General features: G+C 59.7%; 7 protein-coding genes across 7 annotated transcripts; 3 read left to right on the top strand and 4 right to left on the bottom strand.

The window, feature by feature from the left end:
• Positions 1 to 865: 865 nt before the first annotated feature.
• SAT17_0 (Taurine hydroxylase-like protein SAT17) lies at positions 866 to 2,130 on the top strand (the record flags this gene model as incomplete). The annotated part of the gene is made up of 3 exons (XM_062774317.1): positions 866 to 1,150; positions 1,197 to 1,743; positions 1,793 to 2,130. 3 exons carry the CDS (start codon positions 866 to 868, stop codon positions 2,128 to 2,130), a joined length of 1,170 nt encoding a protein of 389 aa, XP_062630301.1.
• Positions 2,131 to 2,181: 51 nt separating this feature from the next.
• LOC62_06G007794 (uncharacterized protein) lies at positions 2,182 to 3,742 on the bottom strand (the record flags this gene model as incomplete). Its single annotated transcript, XM_062774316.1, has 7 exons — positions 2,182 to 2,380; positions 2,429 to 2,582; positions 2,619 to 2,722; positions 2,761 to 2,915; positions 2,958 to 3,041; positions 3,078 to 3,403; positions 3,441 to 3,742. 7 exons carry the CDS (start codon positions 3,740 to 3,742, stop codon positions 2,222 to 2,224), a joined length of 1,284 nt encoding a protein of 427 aa, XP_062630300.1. The 3' UTR covers positions 2,182 to 2,221.
• Positions 3,743 to 4,349: 607 nt separating this feature from the next.
• mtr_25 (N amino acid transport system protein) lies at positions 4,350 to 6,714 on the bottom strand. Its single transcript, XM_062774315.1, has 3 exons — positions 6,402 to 6,714; positions 5,072 to 6,242; positions 4,350 to 5,032 (listed from the first exon to the last, which is right to left on the bottom strand). The coding sequence occupies exons 1-3, from the start codon at positions 6,604 to 6,606 to the stop codon at positions 4,393 to 4,395; spliced, it is 2,016 nt and encodes a 671-aa protein (XP_062630299.1). The 5' UTR covers positions 6,607 to 6,714; the 3' UTR covers positions 4,350 to 4,392.
• Positions 6,715 to 7,733: 1,019 nt separating this feature from the next.
• On the top strand, positions 7,734 to 10,225 carry FUB11_0 (Efflux pump FUB11). The gene is made up of 11 exons (XM_062774314.1): positions 7,734 to 7,804; positions 7,841 to 8,359; positions 8,399 to 8,506; positions 8,544 to 8,754; positions 8,800 to 8,896; positions 8,936 to 9,219; positions 9,258 to 9,285; positions 9,324 to 9,544; positions 9,581 to 9,780; positions 9,818 to 9,917; positions 9,956 to 10,225. Exons 2-11 carry the CDS (start codon positions 8,086 to 8,088, stop codon positions 10,188 to 10,190), a joined length of 1,758 nt encoding a protein of 585 aa, XP_062630298.1. The 5' UTR covers positions 7,734 to 7,804; positions 7,841 to 8,085; the 3' UTR covers positions 10,191 to 10,225.
• Positions 10,214 to 11,462, bottom strand: LOC62_06G007791 (uncharacterized protein). Its single transcript, XM_062774313.1, has 2 exons — positions 11,101 to 11,462; positions 10,214 to 11,065 (listed from the first exon to the last, which is right to left on the bottom strand). Exons 1-2 carry the CDS (start codon positions 11,395 to 11,397, stop codon positions 10,271 to 10,273), a joined length of 1,092 nt encoding a protein of 363 aa, XP_062630297.1. The 5' UTR covers positions 11,398 to 11,462; the 3' UTR covers positions 10,214 to 10,270.
• Positions 11,463 to 11,874: 412 nt separating this feature from the next.
• On the top strand, positions 11,875 to 13,970 carry glsA_2 (Glutaminase). Its single transcript, XM_062774312.1, has 2 exons — positions 11,875 to 12,562; positions 12,596 to 13,970. Exons 1-2 carry the CDS (start codon positions 12,015 to 12,017, stop codon positions 13,632 to 13,634), a joined length of 1,587 nt encoding a protein of 528 aa, XP_062630296.1. The 5' UTR covers positions 11,875 to 12,014; the 3' UTR covers positions 13,635 to 13,970.
• Positions 13,971 to 14,079: 109 nt separating this feature from the next.
• Positions 14,080 to 14,301, bottom strand: LOC62_06G007789 (uncharacterized protein; the record flags this gene model as incomplete). The annotated part of the gene is made up of 1 exon (XM_062774311.1): positions 14,080 to 14,301. The coding sequence occupies one exon, from the start codon at positions 14,299 to 14,301 to the stop codon at positions 14,080 to 14,082; it is 222 nt and encodes a 73-aa protein (XP_062630295.1).
• Between the last annotated feature and the right edge of the window lie 1,066 nt (positions 14,302 to 15,367).

The raw sequence follows: 15,367 nt of genomic DNA, 5'->3' as shown, positions 1-15,367 counted from the left end.
TGCAGAGTCCCACAGAGAGTAAGAAGGCTTGGCGACTCCCGCGAACACTTGATTGCCATTCCAGGTATTCGCCCTCCAGGAAATCGTTTGCCACGGCTGTCCCGAAATTCGCCCTCGAGATAGAAGGTATTCGCCATCGACAGTGTTGTTGGCATAAAGCATAGGCCGAGGCAGCAGGGCAGTCATCCTCGTGGCAATGACCTGCATTCGGAAGAGCAAGACGGGGCTCCAATGTGTATTCTGATGCGTTAAGACGAGTTTTAAGGTCGAATGAGAAGACCTGCCGCGGCTATCTTTGGATTTCCAACTCGACTTTGGCAGATATCGCTCTTGTCCGACGGGCGGTTAACCTGCGCGGGGCGGTTGTTGTCGTAGACCACCACATCAACACCTTCGGCAATGACTTGCAGCACCCATTCTTCATAGCCGGCATGCAATGCAACGTCTCAGCACCATGCACAGGAGCTCAGGAACCCGACACCGACTTGCAATGCAAGAGATAAGAGCAGGGTGAGCGGCCGAGTGTTGGCGCAAATAGCCGCCCGAGGTCAAATGGTGCCTGGCTTGCTTCGCCGTGGCGGATTTGACCTCGCACGTCATTCTTCGCGACCACCATAGTGGACGCGTCTTACTGTGCACCGAGGTCAAACATCTATGCAGAATCTGCCAAAAGCCATGTGGAAGACTCGATAATGACATCTTGCGTCGGCATGACGACAGGCTGAGTGAGCGAGATACAAAAGGACGGGCGAGGGATGCACTCGTCATCTTCTTCACAACAAGAGTTCACCCAGTTTCGACTCGCCAAGCTCGCAACAAGACTTTTCTGCCACTCCAGCTCTACCCACCACACACCTACACCACCATGGCCCCCGTTGCTGTCCCTCTTGCCACGGAGCCCAAGGCCCCCGCCAACGACGTGGTCAAGCCTCTCCTCACGTCTGGCCAGCACGAGCCCCTCTTCGACATTCTCACCCCTTACGAGCAGTTTCCCAAGGAGGTCACTGGCCCCACGGTGTGGACCAAGGAAGAGTTTGAGTCCAACCCCAAGGCCTGGAAGTGGCGCTGGACCCCCGAGCAGATTGCCGACCTCGAGGCTGCGTACGACGAGTGGGAGAAGACTGGCAAGTCGCTGCCCGAGATCAACCGTGTAAGTTGGCCCGATGCCTGTGAGGCGGCATTGCTGACGATCCCAGGACTCGTTCCCCCTTGCCAACGCTACCCGCACCTTCCTTGCTGGCATCCGCGAGCACATTGTCAACGGTGCGGGCTTTGCTCTCATCCAGGGCCTCCCGACCGACAACTGGTCCGTTGTCAAGTCGTCGGCCATCTACCTCGCTATCGGCAGCGTCATCGGCATCCCCGTGAGCCAGAACGGCAAGGGCCACATCCTCGGCCATGTCAAGGACCTCGGCAACGACCCCACCCAGATCCACAAGGTGCGCATCTACACCACCACGGCCCGCCAGTACTTCCACACCGACTCGGGCGACATTGTCGGCCTTCTCTGTCTCCACCGCGCCAAGGAGGGAGGCGAGAGCGACGTCGTCAGCGCTCACAACCTCTGGAACACGCTCCAGAAGGAGCGCCCTGATGTTGCTGAGCTTCTTGCCAAGCCCGACTGGTACTTTGACCGCAAGGGCGAGGTGTCCGACGGCCAGAAGGAGTGGGTTCAGCAGGCGGTCTTCTACTGGCACGACGGTCATCTGGTTAGCCACTACGACCCTTACTATGTCCGCTCCAGTGAGTCGGCGATGCGGATGTTGAAGCGCGATCACACTAACACCCACAGTCACTCGCTTCATTGAGGCTGGCCAGATCCCCGGTCACTCCCCCGCCCAGCTCGAAGCCATCGAGGTTCTCGAGGCTACTGCCCAGCGCCTGGCCCTGCACATGATCCTCGAGGTTGGCGACCTGCAGTTTGTTGCCGACACCCACGTGCTCCATGCTCGCACCGCCTATGTCGACCACCTCCCTCCTGCTCCCCGTCGCCACCTTCTCCGTCTCTGGCTCGCTACCCCCGAGTCTGAGGGTGGGTGGAAGCGCCCCTTCCCCGACTCGGCGCACATTCGTCGTGGCGGTATTCAGGTCAACAGCCAGCCGCACACTTGCCCTCTCGACGCCGAGTAGTCTGAGAGACGCAGACTGTGGCCAAGAAGCAGCCCACAAGATGCTTTTAACACTAGATTCATGCATTGTATGTATATTGACCCTGCGTGGTCTAGAACGGGTAGCTCTTCTGCCGGATCTCTTCGCCTTTCTCGTCCAGCTTGACCCTGCCTGAGGCAACGTCGTCGGCGTGGGCCTTGTCGAGGAAGTCGAGAAGGACAGACTTGTACTTGATTGTCGAGTTGTACTCGTCCACGGTGGCGGGGTAGGCCTGATGGCGTGTCAGCCGCAGGCGCTCACTTCAAGACATTGCACTCACGCGGACGTTGGAGGCCATGCGACCAGCGACTCCTGGCTCCTTGGCAATCGTGAGTAGAGGGGTGAGGTAGGTCCGGAACGAGAAGAACAGGGCTCCGGATCGGGGCATGCGTCGGAGTGTCTGCCTCTCGACACGGAAGTACATGCCTTCGGCGCTGACACGGTCAGCCACAGCCCACACCTATACGCACCTCTTGAGAACCTCGGGGGTGGCCTCCCACTGGGGGTCAACCACATGCGCATGGCGCCTCTTTGACGGCTCAAACTGGAGAGTGCTACCGTTTTGGAACGTAAACTGGGTTTGGTTAGCAAGAGTCGAGTCGGAGAACTCACGTTGGTCCGCTGGACGGCCTTCTCCGGGGTCATCTTCAGGAAGTACCGCTCCATTGATTTGCGCAACACATCACGCCAGCCTGGGACCTCCACTGGGCCGTTGACGTGAATCTCGTGGAGCGTGCAGCCCAGCTTCTCGCGGAATCGCCAGTGGCCTTGATCGTCAGCGCCACATCACGGCCAGCACTCTCACTCACCCTGGGTGGCGACATGGCCCGCTTGGAAGATGTACTCTTGGTTGTCGTTCTCGCACAGCATTGCCAAGTCCTCGACCGTGAGTTCTTATATCAGCATCGGTCAACCGCGGGGTCACTCACGGCCAGCGACCTTCATGGGGTTCCAGTCCTTGCCCTCCTCGCGCTCGATTGCGTCAAAGTCCCAGACATCCCCCGTGACCAAGTTGTGCACTACTTTGACCGTGCCGTCCTCGACCTTGACGAAGCTGTCGCCCCACGTTGACTCGTCGGACTGGACGTACTGGCGTCGCTCGACGCGGAAGAGCTGAGGGTAACGGAGCGACAAGAAGGACGCCGTTTCACAGAGGCACTCGAGAGCAGCGTCGTGGAACCCAGCGCGCGTCTCCGTGGTGTTGTACTCGTCCTCGCGGGTCTTGAGGGCGCGGAACTTTTGGATGTAGGTGTATCTGGGGTGTGAGCTTGGAGTGTAAGGATCTAACCCACTTGTGGTCGAGCTGGAACCACGTCTCGAATGGCATGTTGGAGATGCCCATTGTGACGGGGTGCTTGTTCCATCGCACCGGCCGATACGCAATCTCATCGGCGTCCTCGAGGACAAAGTTGTCGAGGGGTGGAATGGAGACCTCGAAGCGGGCAGACTGGTGTGGAGATAAGGGTCGTTTCTCACTCCAGCCTGCGCCGGCTGGCGAGTTGCGGCCAGCGGCGGCGGTCGCCGCCACCCGCTGTCGATGGAATAGATAAGCGAGGAGGAGGAGAACGAGTGCACAGCCGACGACTGTGATCATGGTGGTATGTGCAAGTGTAACGATGCATCCATCTCAGATCTTTTATCGTGCAAGGGTGTCCCGTTGACTGACTCGGGATGATGCTGCTGCTTTCGAGCCGCGGCCAAGATCTGTTGCTCGGTTAGGGGCGGCAACGACCGCCTCCACTAGGGATTGTTTTTCTCGAGTCGGCCGGCGCCCTTTGATCGCTGAGGTGGAGACCCACGGCTCCCTCCACTTGGCTTAGCCTTCCTGAGGAGGCCTGCATTGTCAGCAATGGTGGCGTGGTGGAGGCCCGTTGTCACCTGCTCCACCGGCGTCGAGTCGGGAGTCCGATTGTACGGAGATTTCGGGAGGCCATGGTGGGGCCGTCGTGAGCAGCCATTCAACACGTCATAGAAGGCCTGCTCTGTGTTAATGGGTCGACGCTGAGCTTGGCTTCCTGCAACTTCTATCCTCTGAAGCCATCCGCGCTCTGGAGGCTCGTATCGACACGTAGAGCTTCCTCGCCAGACACGCTGGTGGGCAATGACGGCTCGTCGCGGCCAAACTCGCGACGAAATGCCTGAAAGTTCATCCGCGTAAACCGGACTTTACCGGCGGCGCGCATGGTCGCGCGACCAAGGAATGTAATAACCATTCAAAGTTACATTTACAAACTGCACTACAACTCAGCTTACACTCGCATCCGAGCCCGGAGCGATGCAGGAGAACGACTTTGTGTTGCCCTGGGCGTACGCGTCTTTGGCGCTCCTGATACCGGCGTACATGCCGAGGGCGGAGAGGCCGAGGCTACACACTGTCTGGATCACCAGCCAGGTCTTTACCCACCAGTACCGCTTGAAACCGCGACGCCAGCGTGACATATCGCGCCAGGTGTCCGCGCGGTCGGCGAGAGGGTCTCTGCCTTCAATAAGGCGTCCTTGGTTCCGGTCTCCCTCTAGGGCATCCGTTTGGACCCAGTGGCCGAGGAGTAGAAGAGGAGGGAAGGTGAACGTGAATTGCAGCGTGCAACTGGCGCCAACGATCGTCACGAGGGCCAAGAGGTCGGGGACTGCGGCACCGACGAGCCATGCCAGTCCCCAGTACACGGCGACAGTGATTGACCAGATGAGGCCTCCCTTGCGCGAGTGGAGTGGCGGCGCTTTAAGATACTCTCGCAGGACATTCTGGTAGAAGACTTTGACGCCAATGTTGGCGTAGAGGATGGCCGTGACCGACATGGTGAGGAGGTTGATAAAGTTGGTGACGGCTTGGAAGGCAATGCTGGTAAAGTTGATCATTGGGAGGACAGCGGTGTATTGTCCTTGCCTGGGGGGTTAGCGGAGGCGTAGGAAGGCCGTGGCTCACATCGAGTAGCAGAAGAGCCCAAACGTCATGTACATTAGCCACACAAACGTCTGTGCGATGAATGCGCTCTTCCAAAAGTCGCGTGGGCGCCGCATTTCAGTCATGAACTCGGTGAAGATCATGGCACCGCCATAGCTGAATACTGCGAGCTGAACCCCAGTGATCTGCGCGTACCATCCATGGTTGTAGCTTGGTGTCCAGCCAGAGCGAATGATGGGTTGTGAGAGGTCCTTGTAGCCTGACTGACTGGGGACGGGTGGATAGAGTCCCGTGGCGACCATGGTGAGAATCATGACCGCGATGCTTAGCCAGATGGATAGGTTGGTAAACCACGCGACGTTGCGAAGCGACTTCATTTGGCTGATGAGGAGGCCGGCGATGGCGAAGAAGCCGTTCAGTCCATAGTAGCAGAACGCGTCGGAGATGAGGGCTGAGAGGGTTTGGCCGTCGCCGACAAGGATGATCCCGACGTTGAAGATGAGTTGGATGGATTGGAGAATGTTGAAGACGTGGCGGACTATGCGACCGAATGTTCGTTCGCCGAGGTCGCCGTAGCAAGTGATCGGGTACTCGGCGCTGTCGAGGCGGAGGTACAGGCGCCACAGGATCTGGCCGGACAGGAAGGCAAACAGGAAGAAGCCTGTGAACACGAGAATGCCGGGACCGTAGCCGAGTTGCCGGAAGGTCATCGGAGCCGTGATGATACCTAGAACATCTGCTGTGATGAGGTAGAAGACTGTCTGCCATCCTAGACACCGCAGCATGTGGTAGGCGGTCTCGCGTTCACTAGCGAGGGTCTCTGCAGCTTCTGCATCTTGTTGGGCTTGGAGGCTGGAGTGGGCAGTTTGGACCCCGACGAGAGCTGCGTCCGCCTTTTCATCAAGTGGTGATGAGGCGGGCGGCGTTGCAGCAGGCGAATCGTCACAGGGCCATGTGCCAATTCGTGTGCCAGGAATAATGGGCATCGGCGCGGTGGGGCCGGCGGGGATGACCGGTATTCTATCTTGTCCTGGCGAGTGGGGGAGTACAATGGCGTCCTTTCGTCGGGTACACCTCTTTACGAGTGCTATCCAGGGTGCGTCGGGGATGGGGCGGTCATCTGACGCCTCACGAGCGCGTTCGAGGGCCGCATGGTGGAGATAGACTTCGAGTGGGTGTGTGTTGCGTTTGTCTGTGCCGTGTGAGCGGGGCGTGGGAGCGGAGTGGTGCGAGAGAAGAACGAAGGGGGTTGGGAAGGAAGTCTGCGCACAGACGGCCGGGTGACGAGGGTGATATGGGGTCCCGGAACGCGCGACTGGGGAAGTGTCGCGGGGGGGTTATCTCTACTTACGGTCATAGAAATCGTCCACCGTGAATGGGTCTGTATGATCGATTTCCTCGTTGCCCGAGTCCATGAGATGCCCAGTGGAAGGATGGCGTCCGTCATCACCTTCGGGCGTGTGTGTCTCTTTGCTGGGCTCGGGGTGGTGACTGAGGGAGACGGTGGAGCCTTGAGCGCCGCCGCACAGGTGGAGGGGTTCCTTTTCTGTCGACATGGTACTTGGTACCGACGTTGAGCAGGTTGGGCAATGGGGGCAATGTGCACTCCCAGTTAAGGGGTACAGAGGTGAGATGAAGGAGCCGTACTCTGCGGTGAGTGAACTAGGGCGCTTGGTGTTAGATGGTGGTTCAGAGGCGTCGACAACCGCATACATAAATCGCAGTCGCCTCCACAGCTGGCGGCGGCGACATAAACGGCATGCAGGCGTCAAGGCTGACCCGATCAAAACCCAAACTTGTGGTTGATCCCTGGGTTCTGGCTTCGGCCTCGGCTGTTGAGCCTTCTGCCGTTGCCACCCCTTACTAAAGTCTGACGCAACCGTGCTTTGCCTCCCTGAGACTGCCGAGCCGATCTGGTCCCATCGCGACCGTTCTGGCTTTCAACTCGCGTGTCTGCCAAGAAGGTGCAGTCGTGCCCGGCCCGTCTCAAACCTACACTTTGAGTCAATGCGCATCGAGGTGCAGCTCATACTACATCGGTGTCGATGTCTGGCCAACGTCGACCCGACCGCGGATATTGGCTGCGGGCAGGGAAGGGAGGCAGCTAAGGTGGCGCCATGCGGAGTGTTTGCATATAGGTTGACGGTCAGACCCCGCGCCATCGAGGCGCTTGTCGCAAGAGCGTCACTAGATCACCTGACAAGGCCACGCCGCATGGTCTTGGTTGGCCGCTTGTATTTTGGCAGCGTAGAACTGTTCTGCCTGCAGCGTTGCCCGCAAACAGCTGTTAGTTGGTTCGCGGTCTTCATGTTGTGCGGTCTCTTGGAGATCTGATGAGGTGATATGGCGGGTGGTTGTCTCTACGCGACTGGGTCTAAAGCAACCTTACTCTTGTCCATGGCGCGGAATCTTGTCGCGGAAAGGGGCCACCAGCTACCAGGACGCCGTGGGAATCGGAGCAGGAGCAGGAACCGTTCCTCAAAGTCAAGTCGAGGCAAGTGCCACAAAGACGGAGATTCATAATACCGAGGGGCCTTATGTAATGAAACTAAGATGGAGGGAGTATATAAGAAAAGTTTGAGACGACGGAGGCAAATTCGGCCCGCCACTTTTTGGCCGCCGGCTACCTCTAGGCCTCTAGACCCTCTGCGCACATCGGAACAGTCCCGACAAACGACTTGGGCTGCACTCTCCAACGGGTTAACACTGCTGCTAACCCGTAATGCCTGACGCCGCCTGACGCCAAGACTGCACGTGCGTGATGGGCCCTAACTGCTGACTGATGTGCAGTAAAAGCTTTCACCACGGCCTGAGCGACCTGAACCTGCAGATATAGTTGACACTGAAACCATGACAAAACGCGTCGCGGCAAATCCTATCCGATTCCCGCGGCCGTGAGGCCCCACCATGTTAGTTGCCGGCACCTTGCGAGACACCCCACGGAGAAGACCGACAGTATATATCGGGTCTAGACTTGGCACCACGACCTGCCTTCCCCCCTCCTTGACCACTTTGCTATTGCTCTCATCTCCATCATGGATACGCGCGGGGCATCGGTCTCTACGTCCATGTCCGAGATGACGATCGATGCGGCTCATCCGGGCGCGGCAGCGACTCCTGTCGACCACAGCCTCACGCTGCCAAGTCGGCCCTGGCGACGCTGGACCACACCTTGGTCGGCAATCCGAGAACATGCGTACAAGGGAAGCGGAACCGAAATTGACCCGTTTGTCGTCGACTGGCTTCCAAACGACGTTGAGGACCCGTACAACTACTCTGTGGGATACAAGTGGACATGTACACTGATTGGCAAGTGGCGGGTCGCTGGGTTGCGCTGACATTTTGTAGCCGCCACTGGCACCTTGGCGGTGACAATGGGCAGTTCGTCTCTGAGTGGAGCCATTCACGGAATAAAGGCGGAATTTCCTGGGTATAACAACATGGTCTACATCATGGGTGCGTGTGGGTGTTTGATGTGTTTGCTGACGACTAGTTACTGGCATCTACCTCGGCGGATTCGTGCTGGGACCATTTGTTTGGGCACCAATGTCCGAGGTGTATGGCCGCAGGATGGTGTACGTGGTGACGATGGCTCCGTTCACAGCGCTGTGCGCGGGCTTGTGCGGTTCCCCGACCATTACTGCTCTGCTTGTGCTTCGTTTCTTTGCTGGGACTTTTGGGTGCAGCTCCATGACCAACGCTGGGTGAGTGGAGCTAAGCGATGTGGTTGCCGCGCTGACATGCCCCAGTGGACTCATCTCGGACATGTTCAGAGCAAAGGACCGCGGCTTGGCAATGGGAGTGTTTGGGGCGATGCCATGGCTGGGGCCGGCCCTGGGTCCGATTGTGAGTGCGTCGAGATTGCGGTTGCTAACTCCACACCAGGTTGGAGGCTTCTTGTCACCAATATCGTGGCGATGGGCGGGAGCTGTGGTAGCCATATTTGCCGGCATCCTTGCCCTCCTCCATCTCGTCTTCCTTCCTGAAACCTATGCTCCAGTGTTGCTGCGACAAAGAGCCAACACGCTGTCGGCTGAGACTGGGCAGGTGTATCGATGTGTCTACGACGCCGCCAAGCCGTTCTCGACTAGGGAGCTCATCAAGACGCAGCTCAAAGTTCCCTTTATTCTGCTCTTCACCGAGCCGATTGTCTTTGTTCTGTCGCTATAGTGGGTTCGCGGTGGCGTCGTCGTGCTTACAACCTCAGCCTCGCCTGTATCTTTTCCATCCTCTACGTGGGTTAAACAGTTCGTGGTTTATGCTGACTATCCAGCTCCAGTTCACGTCATTCCCCATTGTCTTCCAGGGCGAGCGGCATTGGTCGCCAGGGATTTCATCGCTCGCTTTCCTCGGAACGTCCATCGGCTGCAATGTTGCACTGCTGTACATGGTGTTTTGGGGTAACCCAGCGTACGCAAAGTCGTTGAAGCAGAAGGGGTACCTGCAGCCAGAGGCTCGTCTTCCTTCTGCCATCAGTGGAGCGCTCCTGATTCCGTGAGTGCAAAGTAGTCGCGATGGCTAACCCCGCAGTGTTGGCCTCTTCATCTTCGCCTGGACATGCTCACCAACTCGCATCCCTTGGATCATTTCAATCCTTGCCACGGTTCCATTCGGCGGTGGCATGGTTCTGGTGTTCCTGGCGTGTACCAACTATCTCGTGGACGCGTACCTCCCTACCGCGGCTAGCGTGCTGGGCGCTTCGACCGTGACCCGGTCCATCATGGCTGTTGGTGAGTGGGGCTGGTGTGGGTGGCTGCTGACCCACAGTCCTGCCCCTCTTCACGGTCGACATGTACGACGCGCTCGGGGTCAACTGGGCATCGTCGGTCTGCGCATTCATCTCTCTTGCATTTGTACCCGTTCCTTTGTGAGTCACCGTGACCGACGGCGTGCCTAACGCCGCAGCCTCTTGATTGCATATGGGCCGAGGATCAGACGCATGACAAAACACGGCCGGGAAGCCGACGACCACGGTCTCGAGATTGCAGCGTCTCGTGCCGCCGCCATTGCTGCCAACCCAGAAGCCGACGTCGATGCCAACGAAAAGTGGGGCACAGTTGGTGAAGACGTTCGCACACCCATCCATGAGATTGAGGATCCTGTCTCGCAAAACGCGCGTGCCCAAGCCCCAGGTCACTAGACAACGCGCACCAGTGTAACTGTAGTAAAGTGGCATTTGCATCTATGCATCGTATCAACGCAAAGTGGCATTTACCTCTATCAACTCGCCGGGAGCTCCTCCTTGTAGCCATGTGCCCAGTAGAAGCCGCCGCATAGGAGCCATTCGTCGATGACGTTGTCGAGTGTGCGTCCATCGGCAACGGCGGATTGCAGGGCAAGCGCTGTGGCCTTTTGTCGGCACGGGTCCGCGGCGTAGTTGAAGAGTGTGTGCCATTGGGTAGGCAGGAGGGCGTGGGCGTCGGGGGAGGCTAGTTGGAGGACCAGGGTGACGAGTTCGAGTGGGAGGAGCGCGATGGGGCTCGAGGCTGCGCCAGGGCTCGCGACGCGCAGGAGAACTCGAGCCGGGCCGAGGGCCGCCAGGACTGTTCTTCTGACTCGCACAGCGAGGCTTCTGTTCCTGTACAGTGCTAGCCGCAGCCTCGGGGTCGGATTTGGGCGTTCCATGAGGCTGAATAGGTCGACGAAGCCTGCGGCATCGTAGGTGCTGACGGTCCAAACCTTTTGGATGGTGGTGTTGCGCTCGATGGCATCGGCTAGAGGCTCGAGGTCGGTCACGGTGCAGTCGCCCCTGTCGATGCGAAGGACATTTAGCCCGGCACTGCGCGAAGAGGCAATGTAGTCGGCGATGGCGTGCACGGTGGCTGGGGACAGCTTGCCGAAGACTTGAAGAGTGTGAAGGCCGCGGACATGGAGGGTGTCGAGCAGCGCGGAGAGGGCTGATGACGAAGGGAGGGGGTCAAAGGTTATCGAGAGGAACCGGATGGCGCTGGCGTTGATGGCGAGGGCCAGGTTGCCGATGGAGGCGGCGTTGAGTTGGAGGCGGATGGGCGTAAGCTGGTGTCAGCGGGTGACTAGTGTTGGGCGCGTACTGCATCGTCGTCTCTCGCCTGACTCAGCACGGGTCGCGTCTTTTGCTTGGCGTGGAAGGCATGTTGCGGCGTGACTCCTTGGGCTAATAGCCAGGTCTCGAGTGGGTTGAGGCCGGTTGGAGCTTTCGGTGGTGGGCCTCCAGAGTTAGTGTCGCAACGCTCGCCGCCGACCCATTGTAAGCCCGGGAGTTGTGCGTGCACATCGAGCGTGATGTTGAAGTCGGGTGACGAGGCGGGCGCGGGTGACGAGGCCGGCACAGGTGACGGGTCTTCCTCCCCCGGCGTGTTGGAGGTCATCCCTTGTGTGGTCCAGACATTGATCGCAGGCGTAAAGTGTGCTGACAAGGGAGAGTGGGTGGATGTGACTGTCAGCCGGTTTCATGCGTCATCAAGCGGCGTCTGGTGGCGAGAGCTGAGCCATGACTCACGGCTTATCACAGCCCCACTGTATCGGACAATGCTCGCACCTCTAATACTTTTGCAAACCCAATTACATTACGACGTCGACGAGGCTGATTTCCGGAACGTCCTTAATTCCGGTCAGGCCGTGATCATCAGATCGTCCAGCACCGTGCACCACCGCCGCCGAGATGAGGCCCACCTTGGCGATCCTCCTCTTCGCCTTCAAGGCAAGCTCCACTCCACCACAACCGCGCTGCTCATCACCATACCCCCATCTCACGCCGCCCCGGCCGACATGACCGATGTGCGGCGCGCCGAGACTGGGCCCCCACACTGTAGCAGCGCAGCGGGGCTCGCTTAAGGTCGTCGGACCTGGCAGGATTTCCCATTTCTCGGTGTCCAACCGTTCGCACCAAAACAAATGACGCCGAGGGCCATCACATCGTCGTCAAGTTGCACAACGACGCGCTCAACTTTTTCTCTTCACATCGCCGCATTGACCAGCACAACGCATGAAGACCCCAATCCCCGACTACCTCCAGCTGGTTCTCAACTACTGCTCCCAAGACAACCCGGGCGAAACGGCACAGTACATCCCCGAGCTCGCCGACGCCGACCCAGACCGATGCGCGCTGGTTCTGTCGACCGTGGACGGTGAGGTGTATGGAGTCGGCGACACGGATGTCGAGTTTTCCATGCAGTCCATCTCCAAGGCGTTTGTGTACGCGCTGGCACTGGAGGAGCATGGGATCGACTACGTGGTCTCGCGCGTGGGCGTTGAGCCTTCCGGCGAGGCGTTCAACGAGCTGTCGCTTGAACACGACACAAGGCGGCCACTCAACCCCATGATCAACGCCGGGGCCATCACCATGCACACCATGGTTGGGCCTCCTGGCATCAGCCCCGAGGAGCGCTTCGAGCGCATCCTGAGCGGCATGTCTGCTTTCGCCGGCCGTGACCTCAGCGTCGACGAGGCTGTGTACGAGTCGGAGATCGAGACGGCGTACCGGAACCTTGCGATTGCGAACATGCTCCGCAACTACCGTGTGATTGAGGACAGGTGGGTGGGGGTGTGGGGTTGCGCTGACGCCAGACCATTGGACGTTGTTCGCGGTTACGTCCGACAGTGCGCGATCAAGGTCACCACCCGCGACCTCGCGTTGATGGCCGCGACTCTGGCCAACAGCGGCGTGCAGCCGATCACAGGGGAGCAGGTGATTGGGCCGGACAATGTTCGCCAGACGTTGTCCGTCATGATGTCGTGTGGGATGTACGACGGCGCGGGGGACTGGATGTCGACGGTTGGGTTCCCAGCCAAGTCTGGCGTCGGAGGCGGTCTCATCGGAGCGCTGCCAGGCCAGGTCGGCATTGCGACGTTCTCTCCCCGTCTTGACAAGCATGGCTCATCGCTGCGCGGTGTGCGCATGTGCAAGAGGCTCAGCGACGACATGGGTCTGCACATTATGAGCGCGCCGGCGCCGGCCCACTCGGTTGTTCGTCGCTACTACCTGCTACGCGCGCCGCCATCCAACGCGGTGCAAGCCATCGACATTGCTGAGCGGCCAACGGCCGGTGTGTTGTCGCTTCAAGGCACCATCCGCTTCACCTCCGCCGAACGCGTCCTCCGCGTCCTCACCGATCGCTCCGACGAGACCTCCGCAAGCAAGTACACCTTTGTCCTCGACTTTAGGAGTGTGTACCACCTCGACAAGGTCGCGAGGAGGATGCTTCGAGAGGCTATCAGCAGGTTAAGGGCGCAAGGCTTCAAGGTAGTCATCGTGGACCCGAGTTGCCTGCTGGAAATGGTCAGCGTCGAGGACGTCGTCGAGTCGCGCCTCCTGGAGCTCGAGGTTGGCGCGCTGTCGGAGAGTCGCAGTCGCGACGGCGATGCCACGCCCAACGCCACCACACCCACCGAGGAGACCACGCCCAACGGCTATCCCAACGGCAAGACCAAGGTTTCGCGCGTCGTCGACGCCATTGAGGACGACCTGTCGATGTTTGAGACGTGGGAGCGTGTCGAGACGCCCGACTCGATGCGGCGGCTGGGACCACGCCCGTCGTTTGGGCAGGCGGATGCTCAGAGCCCGCAGAGGAGCTTTAAGCGGTGGATGAATGACGAGCCGTATTGAGCGGGCCAGCAAGTGGGCGCGCGTGGTACGGAAGGCAAGAGGCAGGCGATGCTGAGGGGTCTTGCCGCCGGCGCTGTTACCGGCCAGTAGCCCTGTCGAGCGGACAGCCCATCACCAGCGAACCACCCTGCCGCCTGCAAGTGGCGCCGTGGCCAGCGAGCGGCCGTGTCGCTATCCAACCACCCAGTCGTCAGCCAGCGGCGCATCGCCCGGGAGCCGCGCCATAGCCGACGAACGGCCGCAGCGACGAGGGCGACATGTACGAGATCACGGGCATCTTTCGGTTTAATAATTCGCCTTCATAATTTTGGGCATCGGTAGATCACAGCATGCAGTTTCTTTTGTACGGGGTATGCTGGGCGTGACGTGTTGTACGAGACGGGATAAGAGTAACATGGCGATGGTGAATCATTATGCTGAATACCACCAGCGGCGCGCTCGCTTTCTAACATGACGAGGGCGTGCACAATGTCATCAGGCGTCGGGTCGCAGTCTTGGGGGCCAGCTCAGGAGTGCCGGCCGTGATGGCGTGCGAGTCGACCGCGACCACCGCCTCGCCGCGGTCGTGAGGGCTGAGGTGAGCGTGGCGCGACGCGGACAGCGTCGCCGTGCTCGTGGTCATGAGCCGGGGCAGTGCCGCAGTGAGTGTGCGCGAAACCGTGACCATGGGCGTGGAGGCGAGTGCCCGCGGCGTGGATCGACAAGACGGGGCCGTCGTCGTGCGAGTGGCCGTAAGTAGCAACATGAAGCTCGACAATGCTGGTTTAAATTCTGTCGTACGACTGTCAACTCACCTCAACATGGTGGTCGCCGTGCTCACCGACCGTATCCGCGGTACTTCACGTCGCGGTCGTCGTGGTCGTGGGGCCACTCCTCGTCACGCACTGCGACGGAGGCCACCACTGTGCGTGAGGTGGAGGCGTCGAATGACGAGAGACATCGTTATTGAGTGGCTGCGCGGCATCGGTGCCTCCTGTCTGCATTCCAGTGTGAACCGCCATCGTATCACCCGACCAACAGCGCATTGCCCGAGACATCTCACCTCCCGACAGCGGATAACACATCCCGCGACGCCACATCAGATCCAGTTGGCATGTAGGCTCAGTGTTGTCCACGACGCAGACTGAGCAGTTTGCAGCGCGATGGCGTCGTCGGTGCCAGGCGAGGAGCTCCTCGCCCTGGCTGTCAGTGGACTTTGAACGGCAGGCTCGCCTTTTACTCGTGCGACTCGAGCGAGGCGGAGCCGTCATTGTGCTTGGACATGGTTATAGGGTGACGTCAATGGCTATGCCGGGGCTAGAACAATGCGAGGACGAGGAAAAGTTGCTCACGGCGGTGCCGCCCGCCGAAAACCAACGTCCAATCCGCCAGACAGGTCGCGACGGGGCGACCTCGCAGGGGGCGGCTGCGGCGAGAACTGGTTCGGGAGTTGCGACGACGGCCCGTAGCAACTCCCACTCCAGAGCCAGCGGGCAGGCGCACGGGAGCACGGTTGTGGTCGACAGGCGAGTCGTTAACACCTGTCGAGTATGGCAACCGACGTCAGATGGACGCTGGTGTGTGGCAGTCTGGGACGAGGATGACGGCGGTAGGCATCCACGCCTCGTCGTATGGTGCCAACTCGGCCTGCCGCATACGGGGGTTGCGTTCCAGGGCGATGTCATGGTCGAGGACGAGCGCGCAGTGTCACGTCGAGGCTTGCGCCGGGCGGGTGCGGCGCGTGACGCGTGGAT

The sequence above is a fragment of the Vanrija pseudolonga genome, chromosome 6 (genome assembly GCF_020906515.1).
Source record: "Vanrija pseudolonga chromosome 6, complete sequence".
Lineage (NCBI taxonomy): Eukaryota > Fungi > Basidiomycota > Tremellomycetes > Trichosporonales > Trichosporonaceae > Vanrija > Vanrija pseudolonga.
This window is presented reverse-complemented; position numbering and strand designations above follow the sequence as displayed.